The sequence below is a fragment of the Cyprinodon tularosa genome, unplaced genomic scaffold, assembly GCF_016077235.1.
Source record: "Cyprinodon tularosa strain WSP-4 unplaced genomic scaffold, ASM1607723v1 ctg523, whole genome shotgun sequence".
In the NCBI taxonomy this organism is placed as follows: Eukaryota; Metazoa; Chordata; class Actinopteri; order Cyprinodontiformes; family Cyprinodontidae; genus Cyprinodon; species Cyprinodon tularosa.
This window is the reverse complement of record NW_024039256.1, coordinates 83,605-104,487: the sequence shown is the minus strand read 5'-3', so window position 1 is coordinate 104,487 and position 20,883 is coordinate 83,605. Positions and strand designations below refer to the sequence as shown.

At 36.9% G+C, this 20,883-nt stretch overlaps 1 protein-coding gene across 1 annotated transcript; it reads right to left on the bottom strand.

Annotated features, from left to right (window-relative positions):
• Positions 1-4,506: 4,506 nt before the first annotated feature.
• On the bottom strand, positions 4,507-19,418 carry ovol1a (ovo-like zinc finger 1a). The gene is made up of 5 exons (XM_038304011.1): positions 18,898-19,418; positions 8,050-8,273; positions 7,636-7,854; positions 5,412-5,556; positions 4,507-5,329 (listed from the first exon to the last, which is right to left on the bottom strand). The coding sequence occupies exons 1-5, from the start codon at positions 18,995-18,997 to the stop codon at positions 4,986-4,988; spliced, it is 1,032 nt and encodes a 343-aa protein (XP_038159939.1). The 5' UTR covers positions 18,998-19,418; the 3' UTR covers positions 4,507-4,985.
• Between the last annotated feature and the right edge of the window lie 1,465 nt (positions 19,419-20,883).

Sequence of the window (20,883 nt, the reverse complement as noted above, 5' to 3'; positions counted from 1 at the left end):
GGAAAAAATCCATAATTGAAGGTTCATTTCTAAACACAATCCCAGAACCCCTTTATTATGCTCGTTATTGATAAAAAAAAAATAAAAAAAAAGATAAATAAATAAATGCAGTCTAAGCCTTATAATCTATATTTTAGTGATTAAAGTAGACTAGAGTTTTGGGGGCATTCTGGTCATCACATCCTGCTCACTAGGGGTTTGATAAAACGGGGCTAAGCACGTGGAAGAAATCAACCAATAATCCAATCATCAGTGCCAAGATTATGGCACTGCAGACATTTATAGTCAGAGAAAGAATTAGGAACAGAGAAAAATCATTAGTCTTTGTCTACATGCTAGACACTTGTTTTGGAGCCATACCAGATTCTCTTTTAGCATCCAAAAAAATGAATATATATTAAATAAAAATCTAGTGGTATGTGGGAGAAAAAAAGTTTCCCATTACCGGGTCTTTTAGAAGAACAGATTTAAAGTGTATAGCCAAATCAACATAGAAAAAGCTTTTTCATGGAGATGTTAGTCAGACACAAAAATAACCACCTTTTGTGAACATCTTGGTCCAAAACCTAGATCCAATGAAATCTAATGGGGTGAGTTAAAGAGAAGAAAGCATCAGAAGCAGTGATCTAGACAGACAGACTGTTTTATTCCTAGAGAATGAGGTTGCATTAAGTAATTTTATTCCTTCACAATAAAATAGTGGATTAATAAGAAAAAATAAACAAAGTCCTGGTGACGGAGGATTTTTCTTCCTAGATAGAGCATGTATTTAAAAGTACATTTTATATATTTCATCACTAAGTGCAGACAATATTAGTTTAACATTATAAAATATGAATGGCCTGCTGGTGAATGTGCAGCTTAGAGTGCATTATAAATGATAGAGTAAAACACTATTAACTAATTACGTGTGAGTATTTCTCACCAGGTGAGAAAATGTGCACACCTAGAATAAAGAGTGGGCGGGACCTTTTGAAAAAAAAAACAGTCTGCTGTGGAACTTTATCAGGGAATAAATCAGCCTTATTAAATGTCTTTCAGTGTGAGTTCATGTTACCACATTAAAGATGAGTTTTTGATCATTTTCCCCCTTAGGATCAAAATGTAGCTTATTTCACAATTGACTATTTCGCCGTTGTCCAAGGGACACATTTAAAGTACATCTGCCTGTAGTTTACACTAAATGAATTAAAACCATGACAAAGCAACAAGATAAGAGTTAAGAATTAGGAGTTCTTCTGGTTGTATTATTTTCTTATACAGTTAGTCTCTGTTTCCTTTGAAGACCGTTAACCGCCTCCATTTTCCTCCCTGTATCCCCAGGCTGACAGGAGCTGGAATCCTCTGACAAGACTCGACAGGGATCAGGAATCCAGCCTCTCCCTCCCAGCCACAGCCTCTATGTCTTCTAAACATGCAGTCAGTCCAAAGCCAGTTATAAAGCAGCAGAATTGGAGGAAGAAGCACAGAAGCAGGGGGAAAAAAAGCTAAAAGATACGAGCAAAAAGTTTTACAAAACTTCTTCATATTTGATCTTCTCTGAATTAAGACCACCTAGTTAAAGAAGTTTATTTTTCACTTTAAAGTTAGTAGAGCCTCTGGTTCTTTTATGTACTTCAGCAGTTGCGTCACCCAAGAGGAGAAGGAGACAAGGAGGCAGGAGTTATTGTTATGCAGAACCCCTTTCTACTGTGATATCAGACTTTTGGGTGTGTCTGCACCACCTTTGCACACCCAGAGAATAAACAAGTTTGAAGAGAATTTAAACTGGCCTTATATCTGGACTTCAACAAGGCCAATTTAAGATGAATATTAATTGATCTGCTATTTTACCTCTAAGTGTATGTTTGTGGTTAAATTGCTGCTAAATCCATTTCCATCCCTGTGTTTCTCTGCCTCTAACTGGTTGTGATCATGGATGCTCTGTGTTTACTTTGATCTATCTTCCCATTAAGTCTGATGGACTCTTGACTTGGGTTCCTCTTTACTTTCAATAGACATTTAAAATGGAATCTAATCAAAGATTCCATTCTTGTTCATGTAAATGTATACATTTAGTAAATACTGTATGAGACGTGGTTGGATCGGTGCAAATAGGCGTGGAAGAAACTATCTAAGTGATGGCAGGTGTGCGTTTGTGCCCAGGATATGTGGGATCTGCAGAGATGTTAGCGGCCCATTTTTCCGGACCTTAGACCTGAACAAGTCCTGGACAGAGGGAATGTCGGCACTTAGGATCATCTCAGCAGATCTAACTGTTCATTAAAGTCTTCACCTGACTTGTTTTCTAAATGATCAATATGGAGAAACTGATAACCATTTGTTAATCTGTATGTCCTGAGTCGGTCCTCGTCAGTGAGGCTGTTCCCTGCACTATGAACAACTGTTAAACAGGATCTCTTTTTAGAACACCTTTCTTCTTCTCACTCTTCCATAAACACCAGATTTCTTGAATGCACAACTGACAGCTGTTCTTTCAACAGATTATCCACCATAACCTGTGGATGTTTGCATCTCCTGAAATGTATTTTTGAATATATTCTGAAGTAAGAGTTAAGCTAAATCTCTTTAACTGCTTGGACAGAAATATTGAACGCACTAAAGACTAGAGGTGAGAAATGCTTCATTTAGTGGTTCATTATTCCTGCACCCTTTTTAAACATGTAATTATATATGTCTAAACATGGTCTAAAACAGTGCTATGTGTGGCAGAGCTAATCCCAGTCTGACTACGAGCTGAAGCACAGACGGGATGTTGAAATGTTTCTCAGAGGGTAACATCTCACTCTACTCTGCAACTAGAACATAATGCCATGCCATCTTCTTCTGTCCTTTAAACCATCTCTGTGGATTCTAAAAATGTAACTAGATTTCATTCTTCCATGATCAGCCACCATCAAATGGTTTAATGTACAGCTTTACACCTGTGCACCTTTTGCTTTGCTGTGAACCACAGTAGATTTTAGAGAGGAGGGGTGTTCATTAATTGACCAGTCAGCTCAGCTTTCTTACCCTGGAATTAACCTGATAATCTAATGCATATTCATGCACATTAACCATTCTGAACAATGTTGATTTCTGGCTAATCTTATAGTAGAGTTAATTTTAACTGCTTGGTTTATAGCAGGCATCCTCAAAGTCGGTGCTCGGGGGGGCGCTGTCCTGCAGGCTTTAGAGGTTTCTCTGCTCTAGCACAGCTGATTCTGATGAGTGCATTTTTGCAAAAGCCTGTTGATCAGCTATCAATGTAAATCAGCTGTGCTGGAGCAAAGAAACCTCTAAACCCTGCAGGACTGCGGCCCTCAAGGACCGACTTTGGGGATACCTGGTTTATAGGGATGGTACAGGCTTTTAACAAAATATCATAACTTTTCATTTTGGTAAAGGTCAGATCCTCTGCAGAAACTTATCCATTCCTAAGTGGTTTACATTACAACAGACTATTTTAAGTGTAGATTTAGAGTTTTAAAGTGCTACTTCTCAATTATTCCATCCATTCTGTATGATATGCCACTACCAGCAATGAGGCAAGCCCGCACCATTATGCCACCACCACCGAAATTGAAAAGTTCTAGAACAGATATGCGTGACAGCCTCACTTCAAGTTTTTCAAAAATCTTTGTTGGCCTGATCGCTCAATATGCAGCGCCTCCCATCTGATCATAGAACTGTCCTCAGAAGGCATGTGTCTTCATCATGTCAGTAAAAGTAAATTAGACTTATTCAAATAGTCCTTTTTATCTTCAAAACAATATTTTGGGTTCCCCATTTGTAGTCATTTCTATAACTTCTAACCAACCGTTTTTTCATCTAAGGGCCACAGAAGCTTGAACATAACTGGGTTTTACCACCGAAATATGATCCTAAACACACCTCACATGTGTAACTATAGAACAGATTTTATTGAAAAGGTATGCAAAAACCTTGTCAACACATGTAACCCTTAAATGGCAGTTCAAGTTTGAGTAAGAAAGAAATCCACAATAATCCGCTATGCGTTTCCCCAATTCCTTAAGATCGTTTTAAATGACCTTTGCACATCCGGCATCTTGACTCACCTTATGCTTTTTTTTGTCTTACCTTATAACAAATCTGTTCTCCTTGACTTTTTATTTAGATTTATGTTGATTTTTACAATGGAAATTGTTTGTTTTAAGTGATTTATCTCTTTAGGTATATGTTGAACTTTTATTTTAACAGTTGCTTAAAGCTCTTTGGACACAAACCTTAAAAACGTAGGTGTTAAAATAAAAAAATTAAAAATCTTATGGCATTGATGTCAATTATTAGTTGCATTTTAACTTTGATAGGACTGCAAAACTTTATAACTCTATGTGGATTATGTGTTCATATATGTGTCCATGTTTCTTTATGTATTTACTGACATGTTTTGCAGATTTGAAGATCAGGTTAGTACTTATTATTTTCTATTTTTGAGGCAATTCAACTCCTAAACTGCAGGTAACATAAAAAATAAAATAAAATAAAAAGACATTAAGTCAGTGCTATGTAATATATTATTTGCTTTAATAATAATAATGTATATTCCATTAGAAAAATTCAAATCTTCTGTTGCAAAGAGAAGCCCACTGGTAATAAAGTCCCATTCAAAGCAATAAAAATGAGCCACAACACAATGTGGATGTAATATACAGAGACTGGAAGAATGTTGGATGAAAGGATGCCTGATTCAGAGCATCTTCTGAAAAAGTTCTACCTTGTTTGAGGTTCTTCCAAGTCAAGTTCCAAGGTCAGGGTATCACCTTCATGACTGAAAATATTTGCTCAAATTCATGTTGATCAGAATATAATATAAATAATACATTTATATCAGAGGAAGCTGATCATAGTTTTTTTTCTTTTTTTTCATGCAAAATAAAACCCAAATCCCTGCCCTTTTATAAATATATAAACAAAACACTCTGCATGTCCATGAGTTAACACATCCCTCCTTCATCCTTCCCTGCCGAGTTCATTCCGGTGATCTACTGCCCAGCTGATCCGTTAGTGTCATCGCTGTCTGCCTCCCGTGGAGAACTTGGAGTGGATCCTCCGACGGAGCCAGAGGCGGATCCCCCCAGACCTCCCGCCCTCCTTGCTGCCTTTCCCTTCAGCAGGGCGCTGTCCGGGTGCAGGGAGTGCAGGTGGACCAGCAGTTCATCCTGAGTGCTCGCAGTGTGGCCGCACTCCTCGCAGACGTACAGCTTGTTGCGCCGCTCCTTGTAGGCGTACTTTAGGGTGACGCTGTGGATCTTCTTCATGTGGGACTCCAGGGAGCAGCGCTGGGTGAAGGCCTTGTCGCACAGAGTGCACTTGTACGGACGGACCCCTGAAGTAATGAGAGGAAGTCAAAGAGTTAAAAGCTTTCCTGCATCTTGAGGCTTCTTGTGACAGTCAAAGCGAATAGCTACCTGTGTGCGTGCGCACGTGTCTCTTCAGGTCAAACGTGTCGTTGAAGCCTTTGCCGCAGTAGTTGCACAGATGTCTCTTGGTCTCACTGTGGCACTTGATGTGTCGGTTCAACATGCGCTGGTACTGGAAAGTCTTCTGGCAAACCTGAGACCAGCAGGCACATCATTTAGCTGACAGCATGACATGGAAACACTTCGAGTCTTTAAGGCTAATACTACTACTATGGAATAACTTTCATCTTATATTTGGAAAAGAAGCAGATAACTGTTTGAATTTACAGATTTCTCTATTTCTCTAAAAGTCCCATTTGGATGCAAAGATCCTATCGAGATCCGCCTGACATCACTGCTACCAAGCAAACTTGAATGATGCGCATACCATAACTAGATATAGCGACTTAATATCACAAAGTTTTTTTTTTTTTTTTATCACTGCTGCTTACTTTATCAAGGCTGCACTTTAAAAACATGATATTGTCTAAAGCGCTGTTCTAAACGAAATTTCTTTTTGTTTACACTTGTGTATACAAAAAAATAAATCGGTCTAAGTACAGCAAATCAAAACTGAAGGTGAGACATCATTTATTTCACATCTGCTAGATATAAAAGAGTACCAATCGAGACCAAAGGGGTTCTCCAATTCCTTTTATATTTCTCTCTTTAGAATAAGGTCTCACAAGCTGTTTTTCCATTAAAAATATGCGCAAAACTCTTTTGATTTCTGCTAAATTTGAAAATGCCAAAGTTCCACATTGGCGATATTTCCTTTAAATTTGAATTTTTTGTCTGTGAGGCAGACACCCTGTCTTCTTTTAATGGTAGGCTTAACACTTTCCTTTTCTATTAAAGCTTATAGTTAGAGTGGCTCAGGTTATCCTGATCTATCTCTATAGTTATGCTGCTATAGGCTTAGACTTCTGGAGGACTTAGGGACCCTTTTTTCCATCATAATGCTTCATTCTATTTCTATTCTTCCACTCTGCAGAATCTGTTAGTTCAATCTCTAACGTTATGCTCTTTCTCAAACTTCTCTCACATCTCTCCCTTTTTCTCGTCCTGAGCAACGAGAAAAAAAGAGACAGAACGTTTGTAGCTTGTTTAAATGTGATATCTCTACTTGGAAGCCCTCTCTCAGTTATGTCTGTGGTGGCAGTGGAGCAGGGGTTAAAACATGTGACCTTTTCATGGAGCCCCGGCTGCCCAATGTGTCAGTTTACTCACAAATAAAGCTACTAAACAAAAAAAGCTCAGATTTATATAATGTTTCTTTATTTCTCCTTCAAAATAACTAAGATTTGATTGAGATCAGAGCCGCACTATTATGGGATCTCATGTGTTTATCCCACTTCTCAAGTATTTTCTCAACTTAGTCTCCTAATGTCTTGTTGATGTCTTGTCTCTGTTTAGCTTATCTCTTGCTCCAAAGCCACCCTTAGGAGAAGTAAATCAGAAATAAGTGATTCAAGAATGAAACTAATATGAGAAGCTTAAACGGATCCTGTGAGATGAAACTGAACTAACAAAACACCCTTTGTGATTCTATTTTTTCCCCAAGAGGTTGAATTTTGATTGTATTATATCTACAAAATACCTACCCAGAGCTCACGGTTTAATTTATATGAAATTACATCTTAAGAGCTTAGAGGTAATCGATTGAATATTTTTCTTTCCGATTAAATTTTACTTAAACAAAACACACAGTTTGTCATCGAATCTTAACAGTTTATATCAAAAGATATTATCATTTTCAGAAAACTTCCTAAATACAATTTTAGCTATTATGATAAACTTTTCTTGAATTAAAAAATATGGTGCTTCTTCATTGATGCAGAAAAGATACCTAAAGATACAGGTTACTTTCCTAAGGCTTACTGGCTACATTTCTGTAAAAAGTAAAACCTTCCAGTTTTTTAAGTCCCAGGATCTTTTTTCTTTGAACTTACAGAGAACATTCCTGGGCGTCGGGGGTTAACTTTTTTGAACATACAGATCGCTTTCTTTGCAAGAATTTACAGGCTGTTTCCTAAAAGCTAACAATTGTTTTCTCCGAACTGGGACGTTACTTTCTTCAAAAAAATTTCATGCTTTTAAAATTCTTACTTCCTCAGAACCGTCGGATCACTTTAAGGAATTTACAAGTTTAACAGCAGATAAAAATTCTACTATTTTAGAATGGATCTGGAGCAATCAATGATGAATCAAAGACGGAGTGTCTTGTAGTCACCTGGCACACATACGCTCCTGTCATTGTAGGGGTAGCGCTCTGACTTTGACCCGCTGATCTGTTCACAGTAGTTGGAGCCTCTGAAGGGCCGGGGGGCAGAGCTTGCTGGGGGGGTGCTGGCGTAACAGGGGGCTGTGGAGGTAGAGGCTGTGGGTTGGAAATTTGGGGACGAGCTTCAGGAAGAAGAGAGGGATCAGGAGGAAACACGCCTGTAGTTACCTGTCAGAGAGAGAAGTTAAATTAACAACATTTAATGAAATAATTTACGATTAAAACAGCTTCCTTTTCTGACATCCTAATTAAAGATGATCTGTTTAAATTTTTTAAAGAATATCTTAAGTAATAGACTTCAAATACCTCAATATTTTTTCTGATTCTGCTAACAGAGGCCTAATGCCGTTTCTCCTTCCTCACCTTCATTTTAGATCGGATGTACAAAGAGTCGCCATGCAAGCTCCGTCTGATATTCGACTTCCCCTCTGGCGAACCCGCTAGACTTCGCGGTTGTCCAAGCAGCGTGCTGGACGGCAGCTCAGCGTGACTGTCTGATGGAGAGCGTTTGGTGAGGCAGAGAGGCACAGTCTCTGCAGGGCTGGCCTCAACTTCTGTCATCAAGACCGACGGCGGGAAGATGGAGACTGGAAGATAGACGGATAAAAAAGTTATCACCACTTATACTGTGTTATGGACATTAACATTAGAATAATCTGTTTTTTCTTTATTACTTCCACTTTTTTTAAAAAAATAGTGTAAGATGTCAAACCAGGAAGTGAAAAAGATGTGGTGTTCAATCCAGGTAAGAATTAAATTAGGTCATAATCACTTTTGGACATTTCAAACATAGAAATGTCCATTCTTTTTGATCAAACAGATCGTTTATCATCATTATAATATAATATAGTATATTGTAGTTCTTTTCCATTTGCTTTGTATCTGAATCTAATTGAATATAAGCAGACACATCCAGATTAGAATAAAAAAAAAAGCCTTCAGTTAAACCTTTACAGTGTACAGCTGAGAGAAAATAAATAAAATTGGAAGCTCTGACGCAAACAAGAGCAGCAAATACTAGGGTTGTCAAAAGTATCGAGACTCAAAAAAGTATCGATACCAAAATGTTGTATCCGGATACAATACTCATTTTTAAAAGTATCGATACAGTGCTACAGTGCTTTGTTTCTTAACCAGTTTGGCTAGTGTCATTGTTATGTGTGCAAAGCATAGCCAAGGAAGGAACACTTTTTACATTTTATAAGTTTTTTATCAAGCTTGCTTAATATTGTGCACAGCAAACAACCTCAAAATATTGTTCTTATTGTTTATTGTATTTATTTATTGTATTTTATTTATTAATGAAAATATTTCTGTAGAATTTTGGAGTCTTTGTTTTTATCCTTGTGGTATCGAAAATGGTATCGATTATCAAGTATTTTCCTTAGTATCGGTATCGAGTTGAAAAGTTTAGTATCGTGACAACCCTAGCAAATACTCAGCAAAAACATACACTGGATAAATATTTATCTCTATTACAAACATAAAAACACAATTATGAGCTAAAATAATTTAAAGGTGCTGGGCAGAAACAATTAGTGAATGGGGACAAGACTGTTTATTTAGGGTAAGAAATTATTGCAGGAAGGAAAGAAATGATAAAGGCTGGGCTCCAAAATGGTAAAGGTCACCAGGACCGCGGTTCAAAGTGAAAATATAACCGACCAATATACTTAGTTATTTCTGGATATTGTTTATTGGAGTGATATAAATCCAACTGTAAAATATATAAATCTGATTAAAATTGCTAGCAGTTGAAGTGTTTCACTTAGGAATAGAGAAATTAAACCTTAAGGTGACAGCCCGATTTAGTAACTATACAGAAAATGCGAAAATGACTGCAACTCTTACATTTCCAGAACATTTGTAAAACCCTATGTTTCTAAAAATTGGATACTTTCCTTTACCCTTGACTGTATTTTGTTATATGTTATTTCCTTTTTGTATAGAATAATTCAAGCCTGCTATGTTCACCCAGAAATAGAACCAAACATGGAGAAGCAGCATTTAGTTCCTATGCTCCATTTATGTGGGACAAACTCCCAGAAGACTGTAAAAGTACTAAAAGCCTGAGTTCTTTTAAGTCAAAGTAAAAAAATCCATTTGTTTAGAACTGTCTTTGACTGTTGATGTTAATCTATGAACTGAGGTATTATTAGTTTAAGGTTGTGGTCCAACTGATTAATGCTTGCTTTACTACCTGCTTTTTTTTTTTGTTTCTTTACTTGCTTTTATTCAGTTTTTTTTTACTGTTTCATTCATATAAAGCATTTTGAATTGTCTTCGTAATGAACTGTGCTATTTAAACCAACATCCCTTGCCTCCTATCTTTTAATAGAAAAAAACTAAAGGTACTTGGTGCACTGATTTATAGGGAAGTGGTATTCTATACCGTCAATGATGAATATTAAACCTGACTAAATAGTATTTACTCAAGAGTTTCCATAGAATGCAGGTAAAAGAATTGCGGTCTGCAAACAAGAAAAAAAATGTTCTAACAGGTTCACCTTTATTAAAACCCTTTGAAGATGCTTTCTTGATTTTTTTATTACTTTAACATTCTGCTCACTAAATTAGCTTTAGTCTTAAATTTAATGAAAGAACCTGATTCCTGATTTAACAAAAGAAAAGTTGAAAAGTAGAAAATCTGATTTTAAAAAGTCTTTTCAGGCGGGTGAAATAGAATACTGTTTACGCAGCGATGGAAATGCAAACAGGGGAAATTAGGGAAAATTATTATTCCATTACTGGGTTTCACAAAAGGCAGCTATCGTCCACCACTTCATATTTGCACAATTGCTCTTCTAGCAAACATACATAATAAAAAAAAAAAGTGTGTTTGTGTGGGTAGGTGTGCTTCTCTTTGGCTTATTGTTGAGTATGCCTTACTTTGCACGCAGACACATGCCTAGAAACACACACGCACCAACCTATACAAAGACATCCCCATTACAGTTAGACTTGCTGAACCAGCTGGTCTTGCAGCACCAGCTCTTTACCTTCCTCAAACAATCCACCTCCGCAGGGCTGAGCGTCTCCATTCGCTCAGGTGTGCTCCCCATGTGGAAAAAGGTGCACACAAGCAGAACGTAACAAAAACGTCAAATAGAGCAACGTGATTGACAGGGAAAACCAACGGCACTTTATAAAGGCGTGCTTGTCTGCGTGTTTCAGGTAACCCATTGGCAGGTGTGGCTTGTCTAAGTGAAAACAAGGAATCAGTTTAGGTTCTCAGGCCAGAATCTGATAAAACCCAAATGTAAATGCAAATGAGGCCCCACAGCTAGCTTTAAAGATGAGAAGACACAAAAGCTGATCTATAAACTTACAGAGTTAACGGTACGCGGTGACACAAGGAGGGCTCTGTGCAGCCATAGCAGCATATTTGGTAATGTAATGTCACCCACAAACTTCAGAGGATTTTAGGACTGGGATTACAGAGAAATGAGCAGATTATTATGAAGTGCTACCAAAAATACGAAATAATGACTACATTTCTTTACAATTTCAGATTATTGTTCTGACATGACTTCTAATTTAAAATCCAAATTTGGGGTCTTAACCTGGGAATTTAAAAACATAATTTTTCTAAAATAATAATAATAATAATACATTCTATTTGTAATGCTCTTAACCAATAACAAAATCTCTCAAAGTGCTACAGGTAATAGTCTTTATATTTGTATTTAATCATGTTTAGGAGATAAAAAAAAAGATAAAAAAAAAAAAAAGCTCAAGCAGATCCCTTTTCATACCTCCCTTTTTTTTGCAAGGGTACGCACAAGAATTTGACTTGTGTGTGTGTGAGCGTGTTCATGTGGACTTAGCATTAGCTACATTAGCAGTTTGCCATGGTTAATTTACTATCGTTTGCAGGTCTCCTAATCAATAGGTAAAAAACTCACACAAGGAGCTCCTTACTGACTGCCTGCAGGTGACTTCCTGATTGGTGGCATCGCCTGTTTTGGCATAACAGACACAGGCATAATGATAGCGAAGGAGGCTATAAATACTGGAGGATGATCAATATTGCCCTTTGGGGAGACTGTACTCTTGTTGACGTTCTGTTTTAAACAAAGAGTATTTACACACACACAAAAAAAGCCTTGTTCACACTGGTTTTTCCAGCAGGCTATAACCGAATTCCAGCACCAACACGTTTTAATTTTAGATGAGGTTTAAACTATTTGATCTTCTGGATATCCTGTCATGTTTCTTTAGAGGTGCCAGATTAAGAATCGGTTTACCAGATTTGACAAAAATCCATTCACCCATCGGTCGATGGCTTCATGATCATATACCTCAATAGCCTTAGCCGACTCCTGCCGATGTGGAAGAGCAATGGCTCAAAACTCAGCTCCAACTGCTGACTGAAACCACAACCAACTCTAGGAATGACAGCCACCCTACATCTTCAGCCTCTTGTATCATGGATTTAATTTTAATCTGCATCTCCTCATCCCAATAGGTGAGGATGAGAACATAGACGGAGGGGAAAACAAGAGCTTTGCCTTTTCTTGCCAAGTTTGATTATCCTTACCAACTCTTGCCATGTCTTCTTTAGAGTCACATTTGTCCAGTTTCTTTCTGCATCCTATCATCACTGATACCAAGATGCATGAATTTTGGCACACTTTGCAGAGACTGAAGCCGGATACGGATGGAGCAGTTCATCCTTTACCATTAGAATTCCCTGCCTTCAAACTGAATTAAATGTCCTCCTGAACTCTTCATTCTTATTTGTTCCAGTGTGGAGACCCAGAGAATCCCAAACTAGACATCCTCCTTTCCATGAATATAACTTAACAACTGTTCACAAGCACCCAAAATACCACTGAAAGTGTAAAGTCACACTTGATCTATGCAAAGAATATAATCAAAGATCTTGCTTTGCTTATGTAACGACCTGGTAGCTTCTGTAAAGCATCTCTGGAACATTCGCAGCATATTCCATGCACTGATTCTGCAGACATGGAGGTAAACCTAAAGAACTACAAAGTACAACCAGACCAGGAAATCAGACTCTATGACATGTTCAATATGTTGATCTTCCTGAACCAAAATACAATCGGTTTCAAATTCCTTTCCAACACCCTGGAGAAAGGATACATTTGGTGATATATCATGATTTTCGGCTGCTAGATATAATATCAATCTTTTAGTTCCTAGCATCGATTTTAACGAGACATTTTTACCTGAAACAAAGAGCTAAAATGGGCTACCTCTGCACCGTCACTTTGTTAGATAGGGCTTTGTAGCCCTTTTGCTGTTGATGTTGAGGCAGTCACAGGGGAAGTCATGGGCTGACTAGAACCCCAAACAACATGGATACCAAAATAACCAAATTATCAATATCTTTAGATGAACATATACAGCACTTGCTGTTTTATCTATGGTGTGTCTGAAAGTCCACTCTAATCACTATATAGGGCACAATATAGTGGTTATGCCATTTTTGATGAGCGTCCGAACGTCTACTGGATGAAAAGTACTCGACTCAAAATTTCCCAGTGCACCTTGAAATATAGTGATCATCCATGGGAACTAGACGAGCAGATATATCCTGGAATGCTTTGTGCGGAGAGCTCTCCTCGTAAAGCATTATGGGATTTGCTTTCACAGCGGCCTGCTGTGGCTATAGGCTGTCGCTACCTGACAGCGGCGACAAATAACATAGATGGCACTGTGCGTTGGAGACAGAGTTACGCGAACAACGGGGAGCGAACAGTAGCGATGATCAGTTCGAAGGGTTAGTTAACTGACGGTGCTATAAAGTGAATGAGGGATCTTGGAGTTGGGGCGGACGTTCAGACAAGGCCTAAATGTTTATCATAATAAAGAAAAATATCATAATATAACACCGTATCGTGACCCAAGTATTGTGACACATATCATATCGTAACACCCATCTGGCACAAAGGCTGTCTTAATTACTTTTGTGTTTTGGTACGCTCTTTGGTTACTGCCTTTTGTGGACATTTAATCTCAACTCGTACTGTTTGCTTATCCCCCCATTACCAATGAATGAAAAGTGTATTTGTTTTTGGGAGAACTGCAGGGATTCCAAAACCATCAAAATGCTTTAACTTCAAGGTCAAGACCAGGAAAGAGCTCCACTGTTGTTTGAACATGTTTTGGTGTTATAGTGTTGTTGTTTTTTTAAATTATTTATTTAAAAAAAGATCAGCTGAGAGAGAGTCAATAATCAGTAGATAACTTTATCAAACATTGGGTGTGACTCAGCGTGTGTTTGCTAAAGGTGTATTGTCTGCAGCAGCCGGCTGTTCGTAGAGTCCGTTACATTTTCCTCCATTCAATAAACGTTAACCTTCAGGCGGCTTGAAAGCCGACATTTTAAGCAGATCCCCAAATCTGCTGAAATCATTAAAAGCCAAATAATTCAATACTAATACTCATAGTTTACAAATATAAATAGGCATGTAGATGACATACAGCTTCTACTGATTCTATCAAATCTAAAACACGATAAGATACTAAAATTGCTTATCAAAAGCTGCATAAAAATTTCCTCTTTTCAACTCAGTTTTTGGCAAAACAGGATGATAGCAATTAAATATTTGGTGTTTGGTTAGTCTCAAAGCAATCCTGTATTGTTGAATCATTAATCCACTGCGATAATTCACTATGTGTATTCAGCTTGTTAAAACATATAGACATTTGTGAAAATATTTCTAGCTCCCTGAATGGGTCATGAATTCCACCTAGCTGCTGCTACTGAGGGATAAAATATTTAAAAGCTAATTCTGAAGAAAAGTATGGAATAAATGCAGGGCCGTAACCAGGATTTTTGATATACTGAGGTCAAATATTGCCATAAATGTTACTTGACAAAAAACATCCTAATATATTGACTTTTTAAATATATATTTTGGAAACGTGAATAAAGAGAGTTAAATCATAAGCCTGATCAAGGAGGTGAATATGAACATGCTTATTATAACAGTTCCAAAACTCACAAAATTAAGAGTATTTGAGTGTGTTATTATTATCATCATCATTATATTATAGTATTATCATTGCTATTAATATTGAATTATTATTACTGCTATTATTATTGTCACCATCATCCACATGCATGTGCATGGCCCACTAAATGTATCAAATGACTTGGAATAATATGGTTGTGGACTTCATGAAGAATTCATGCTGATCTTCACACCAAAGTCGGAACAATTTTCAAAATATAGTTGGACATTTCTCTGAATTAAAAAAAATTATAGTAATAAAATCATTTTAAAAAGAGAAAATACCGAGGACATGACCTTGACGTTCTCAATGCTGGTTACAGGGCTGAATAAATGTGAGATTTTATCTCAAAATTGTGGTGAATATATACTCTACCTAGATTACCCGTTTGCCATATTTTAGGAATGAAAATTAACCATTACTTGAAATTATCATATTAAATATTATATTAATATTTAATTATATATATATATATATATATATATATATATATATATATATATATATATATATATATATATATATATATATATATATATATATATATATATATATATATATATATATATATATATGTATGTGTGTGTGTATACATAGCATAAGCATAAAGAGAAAAGAGAGAAAAATTTAGGATTCTAGGATTCAATAACTATATTTCATATAAACTTTTCATGCCAAATTTGTTCAGTTAAAAAAGTGCTACTCAGTGAATATTTTAATGCTAAGCTATTGGCTAAAACTAACTATAGGAACTTATATAGCTATAGATCTAAGACTACTAATGTCTTTCTGTTAAATAAATAGCAATTAAAGCCAATTTAAAGAGAGAGCAAATGTGCTGCTTGGGTTCTAAGTTGAAGAACAAAATAAGATTCCTTACATATAGAATCCTGCTTTCATTAAATAAAAACATGGATAAGGAATTAAGTTATTAAATGCATAATTCATATTACATTGGCAATATTTGGTCATATTTTGATTTGGCCAGACTCCTTTGGAAATATATTTTTTTTTAATTCCAAAAACCCCATATGGGGTTTTAATCCTGTTATTTAGTTTTGCTTTTATGCAATTAATTAGATAACTAAATAACGACACCAAAACTTAGTAAATACAGTTTGGAAAGTAATAGTTTTAGCAAAGGCTTCTGGTTCTTTTCCAAGCCAAAAATGCTTTGTCTCAAAAGATTAAGCTCTTAGTATTAAATGTGTTGCCAAAATCTAAGGTCTTATGAATGCTATTGTTAACGGATACGCTGTATGTGAAATTTAGATGCCATATTATGTTATCCTTTTGTTAAAACACTCATTTATAACATAAAAACTTCCTTGTAGAGAGTGATAGAGATTTAACTTAGTGCAAATCAAAATAATAATCATCTGTATTTTTCATCACAATTTAGTAAACTATCATGATATATGTACTCTGAATTCCAGCATCCCAATGGGAGCCGTGAACTCCGACTGTGCAGCGCCTGGGGAGCTTCCTGGAGCTAAGGGTCTCACTTTGGGACCCACAGCAGCAGCCTGGGGAATTTGAACCTGAGAACTTCCAGCTTTCCCAGGACACACACTCCCTCCGCTAACCACAAGGAAACTACTGTCAAAATATATCAAAACTTTAAGAGAAATACAATTAACCCATCTTACAAACACTTGAAGAGTAGGTGTATCGCATAAAGAGACTGAATGTAGAATAACCTGTTCAACAGGCTATTGCTGTCTTATCCAGGAAGTCTAATTTAAGTTTTCCTTTATTGTTTTAAGTAACAGTTTCTTTAAAAAACTTAAATCTGACAGAATTTAACTATTTCCAAACAATACATTCAAAAGAAAAGGAGAGGAGGGGTTGGGGCACAGCTTTCATCTTAATGTCAAGAATAACTGTATGCTTGTTGCAACGTTAAAGACCACTGTTACGAAACTAAAATCCCATCAGCTGTATTTAATCTGAGAGGAGGACCAGAGCACACTGATGATCCAACAGAAACAGGCCCCGACACATGTTTCTGGATTATGAGATAAAAATAAAACTCCAAAATACACAAAATCATCATGTGGAAAAATAATCCTGATGGCATCTTGTGGCTCATAATAAAAGTATTTAGCACACCTACTCTATTTCTCCCTTGGGTAATTATCATACCTCTGTGTGTGTGTGTGTTCATTTGGACTGCGGTGTCCTTTGTTTTGTTTTTTTTTTCGTGCGTGCACGCCAACGCACTCCAGGCAGGTACATCAAGTAACGGCACATACCTGAAACTGTAGCAGAGACCGTTGCTGGGTTTTGTCAGGGTGTTGACGATGTGTCATAAGGCACAGGTGCTCCAGGTTTATTTTTAGTCTATAAGTCTTAAAACTAAATTAAATAAAAGGGTCTTCTACCACTAAGGGATTTAATTGGCAGTCATCATTTGTGAAAAAAAGTAAAATCAAGTTTTGCAGACATTGACATGGAAATATATAACAAATATATGGTAGTGAGTGAAGATGTGGGTGATATGGCTCTTGCAACACGTTATTTAAAAAAACAGGTTGATATGTCCCGTTCATTTTCTGGTTTCAAGCTTGAAAGATTTAAACTTGAAAACCTAAAGATTTAAAGGTTGGTATTTTATACTGAACTGCTTATTAGTTTACTGTTTTTCTAAAAAAAAAAAAAAAAAAAAAAAAAAAAAAAAAAAAAAAAAAAACTCTACTCCACAACAAGCAAATATCCATCTAAAACAGAGCAAGAATTTTTTTATCATACGTGGGGTAAGGGTGGGTTCAACCCTTTTTTATTCCCTACCTCTAAATAAAATGAAATTGTCATAAAGTTACAATAGATGAATAGACTTCACCCGTCAGTTAGTTTAACAACAATTGCGAAGAAACAATATTATAAGCGTTTAAGATCTCAGACAACTCTGTCGCTGCAGAGATCCATATTTCAGGCTGGGCAATCTGGGGACAGATTTCTACATCCTCACAATCCACAAATTCAACCTTTATTGGTGAGTGTTTAGAAGAACAAGATGTCCAATGGTAGTTTTCCTACAAGCCATGTCAGAGTTTAAAGCAAACATGTAGAAGATGGGGCTCCAATCAGATCAGAAAGCTCTGAACACAACATTCTGATGGGGAAACACAGTGGAAGCAGCATAATGCTGTGGGGAAGCAAAAAAAAAAAAAAAAAAAAAAAAAACAGAGCAGCTGATCCAGAGTTGATTGAAAGATAGTGCTAATTTAAGGCATCGGTGGAGTTAAAAATCAGCTTTCCTGCAGTTCATCCCAGTTCAAACAGCCAGGAGGATGTAGAAGTCAATGATTAAAAGTTAACGGGAGAGGAGAGGAAGACGCAGGAAAACAGTGAAGAAGGAGCGGGGGAAGGGTCAGAGAGTACTTTAGGGTGTAGTCCGTTACTTGTTATCTGATACCGACGACCTGTTACAATAAAAACTCCGCCGACGGCAACAATGGGGATTGTTCTCAAAAAAAAAAAAAAAAAAGGAGGGGTGGTGATGTTCCCCAATAATCAGATCAGATAGTCATGGAAAGCTGAGGGTAAACATAAGGATTTGAAATCCGCATCACTGTGTGTCTTAATTTGGGGGATGGGTTCTGTTTATTCTAAAGGATCCGAACATAAAGAAAAGAGCGACTTGTTTTGATTGAGGTGTGCGTTCAGGGAGCGGGCCTTCATGTGGACTTTTATAAGTCGGAGCGATTGAACAAGGAAGGAGGAGTGCAATCAGGGGTTGAAGGTCGATGGAAAGCAACGGGCCCTTTGGAAAGAAAGGCCCGCAGTTGAAGACGTCAGAACTATATTTAGACATTGCATAGATATTTATATAGAGTTAAATCTAATCAAATATTTTTTTTTTTATTTAGGTTATGTTAAATGAGTCACTTTTTTCATTTAATTTTATTTTACGCAAAAAAAAAAAAAAACATGTTGCAATGAAGAAGCGATAGGCTCCCAGGGGCCCCATCGGGTTTCCCGTTATTCGCAAACTCTAAGGTGGCCCAGTTACATCCACACACCGGACCCCCTCCCTCTACCTCCACCTGCAACACCGACAACAGCTTTCCTGGCCTGATTCCAATCCCCGCGTAAATTACGCTCCAATCTGTGCGTAAAGGGCACCGAAACCAACACGCTGTGACCCCCTTAGAGTCTTAGTTAGTGTCCAGTTTCCCGCTAAACACCAAACATGGCTCATTACTGCAGCAGTGGACTCACCTGGGATGTAAACGTCTCCTCTCTCATGGTCGGGCAGCTCACTCCAGTTCCGCTTTCCCGGCGAAACGTTCGCCTTTTTTACCAGAAAAGCCCGCGGCATGTTCCTTAAAATCAACCAGTCCTCTTCTTAAATCTTAAATATAATTATATATATATTTATTTTTGCTTTTCAAGTAAAAAAAAAAAAAAAAAAAAAAAAAACGACGTCAAACCAGGTAACGGCTGAAAAGCAGGAAGCAGAGGGGGAAAAAGTGGCAAGGGTCGATCCTCTTCTTTTCTCCTCCTTGCGTTTTTTCTTCTTGTTTCGTAAGGTTTATCTTTAAATATTTCTTTAAAAAAAATCCGTCTCAAAGTGAGGCTTTCAGTTTTGAAGAGCGAAAGGAACGAGTGAACAGGTGAGTCTGCTCAGGTGAGGCAGGTAAAAGCAGAGCGGACTCAGCAGCGCCTTCAAATAACGGGAGAGCGAGTGAAAAAAAAACGGTGGATATCCCTGATCACTCACACACACACACACACACACATAGAGAGAGAGTCAAAGCCGACAAAGGTGGGTCAAACAACAGCTCAGGTACTCATTAAAAAAAAAAAGCAGGAAACATGCGCCAGCGCGCATGCGCTGCAGAAATAACGGTGACAGGCTGCAGGGAGCGAGGGTTAGGCCGCACTATACCTGCTGAACCGGTTTACCCCTCCTCTCCCTGTTTCTCTCTTTCTTTCTTTTTCGCTCCCTACCTATTCTCCATTCCCCTTCAAGGTGGGGGAGCCGTGAGAAAGAGGAGAAAAGGTGAAGGAAAGATAAGGAGATGGATTCACAATAAAAGGTGATTTCAGCCAGATGAATAAAAGTCTGAAACAGGAAGATGACATCCATGATGTCAGAAAGACAAAGGAGTTAGGATCAAATAGGTAAAGAAATATATCGAAATGATATATTTCCCCCCCTGCAGCAATGACGATTTCTAATATCGGTTAAAAAAAAAGAAAAAAAAAAAACTTTTCCAGATTGACTAGAGCTCAAAGCATGCCAATTAAAAAAATAAATAAATAAAAAAAAATAAAAAATAAATAAAAACAATCCCCTAACTGCACAAGATGGAGCAGAAAGAACCACTAACATACATGGGAATGAGCTCTTAAACTACGTTAGAACAATTCTATAGACTAATAAAAAAAGTAGGAGGAAGAATAAATCAAGGTTTTAACTATAATGAAATGAATACAAAAAACTAAAACATGCTGAGTATGCTTAATTTTGATTTAACGCATTCTACTTCTCTATTTTTTTCTTTTTGCTCCATAATATTCTGCAACAAAACTCTAAAGTCTCTGCTGAAAGGATTAATTTTTACAGTTGGACTGTTTATTAATCAGGTGACTTCTGAAGGTAGCTGGTTGCACTATAACGTATTTAAGTATGAAAGTATGGGGCGGGTAGACAAAAATTCACCTTAATAAAACTTGAATTTTCAATAAAGTTTAATGTTATAAAATTACACATTAAAAAAAGTTTAAAAATATATATAAAAACTATTGTAGGACAGGTTTTTTTCATATTATTCCATTATAAACATATTCACCATGAAGAGTAAAGGCAAAATAACTGTTACTTTGAACTCCAGATGGCTCTTAAATATCTTAGCAGAATAGAATGTAAAGTACATTTTTGAGTTAAAGAAAGGGGCTAATTTATGACAAAGATCCTGGAAAGATCCATCCTACAAAATAGAAACTTAAATTGTTATTCCGGCCTCAGCTAATCATTTTCAGTTATTAAACAAGCAGAGGTAATCGAAGGAGAGAGTTTAAGTCTTACATTTGAGCCACTGCTGGTGAAATATGAGCAGACCTGCAGTGTGCAACATTTTTTTTCCTCCAATATTTAAATATCCCATCATAAAGGGCTCTCTGTGCATCTCCGTCTGGTATTTGAATATTTGTGCCAATGGCTCTTGTACCGTAAGTATTGTAGGGAGTGTATAAAACCCT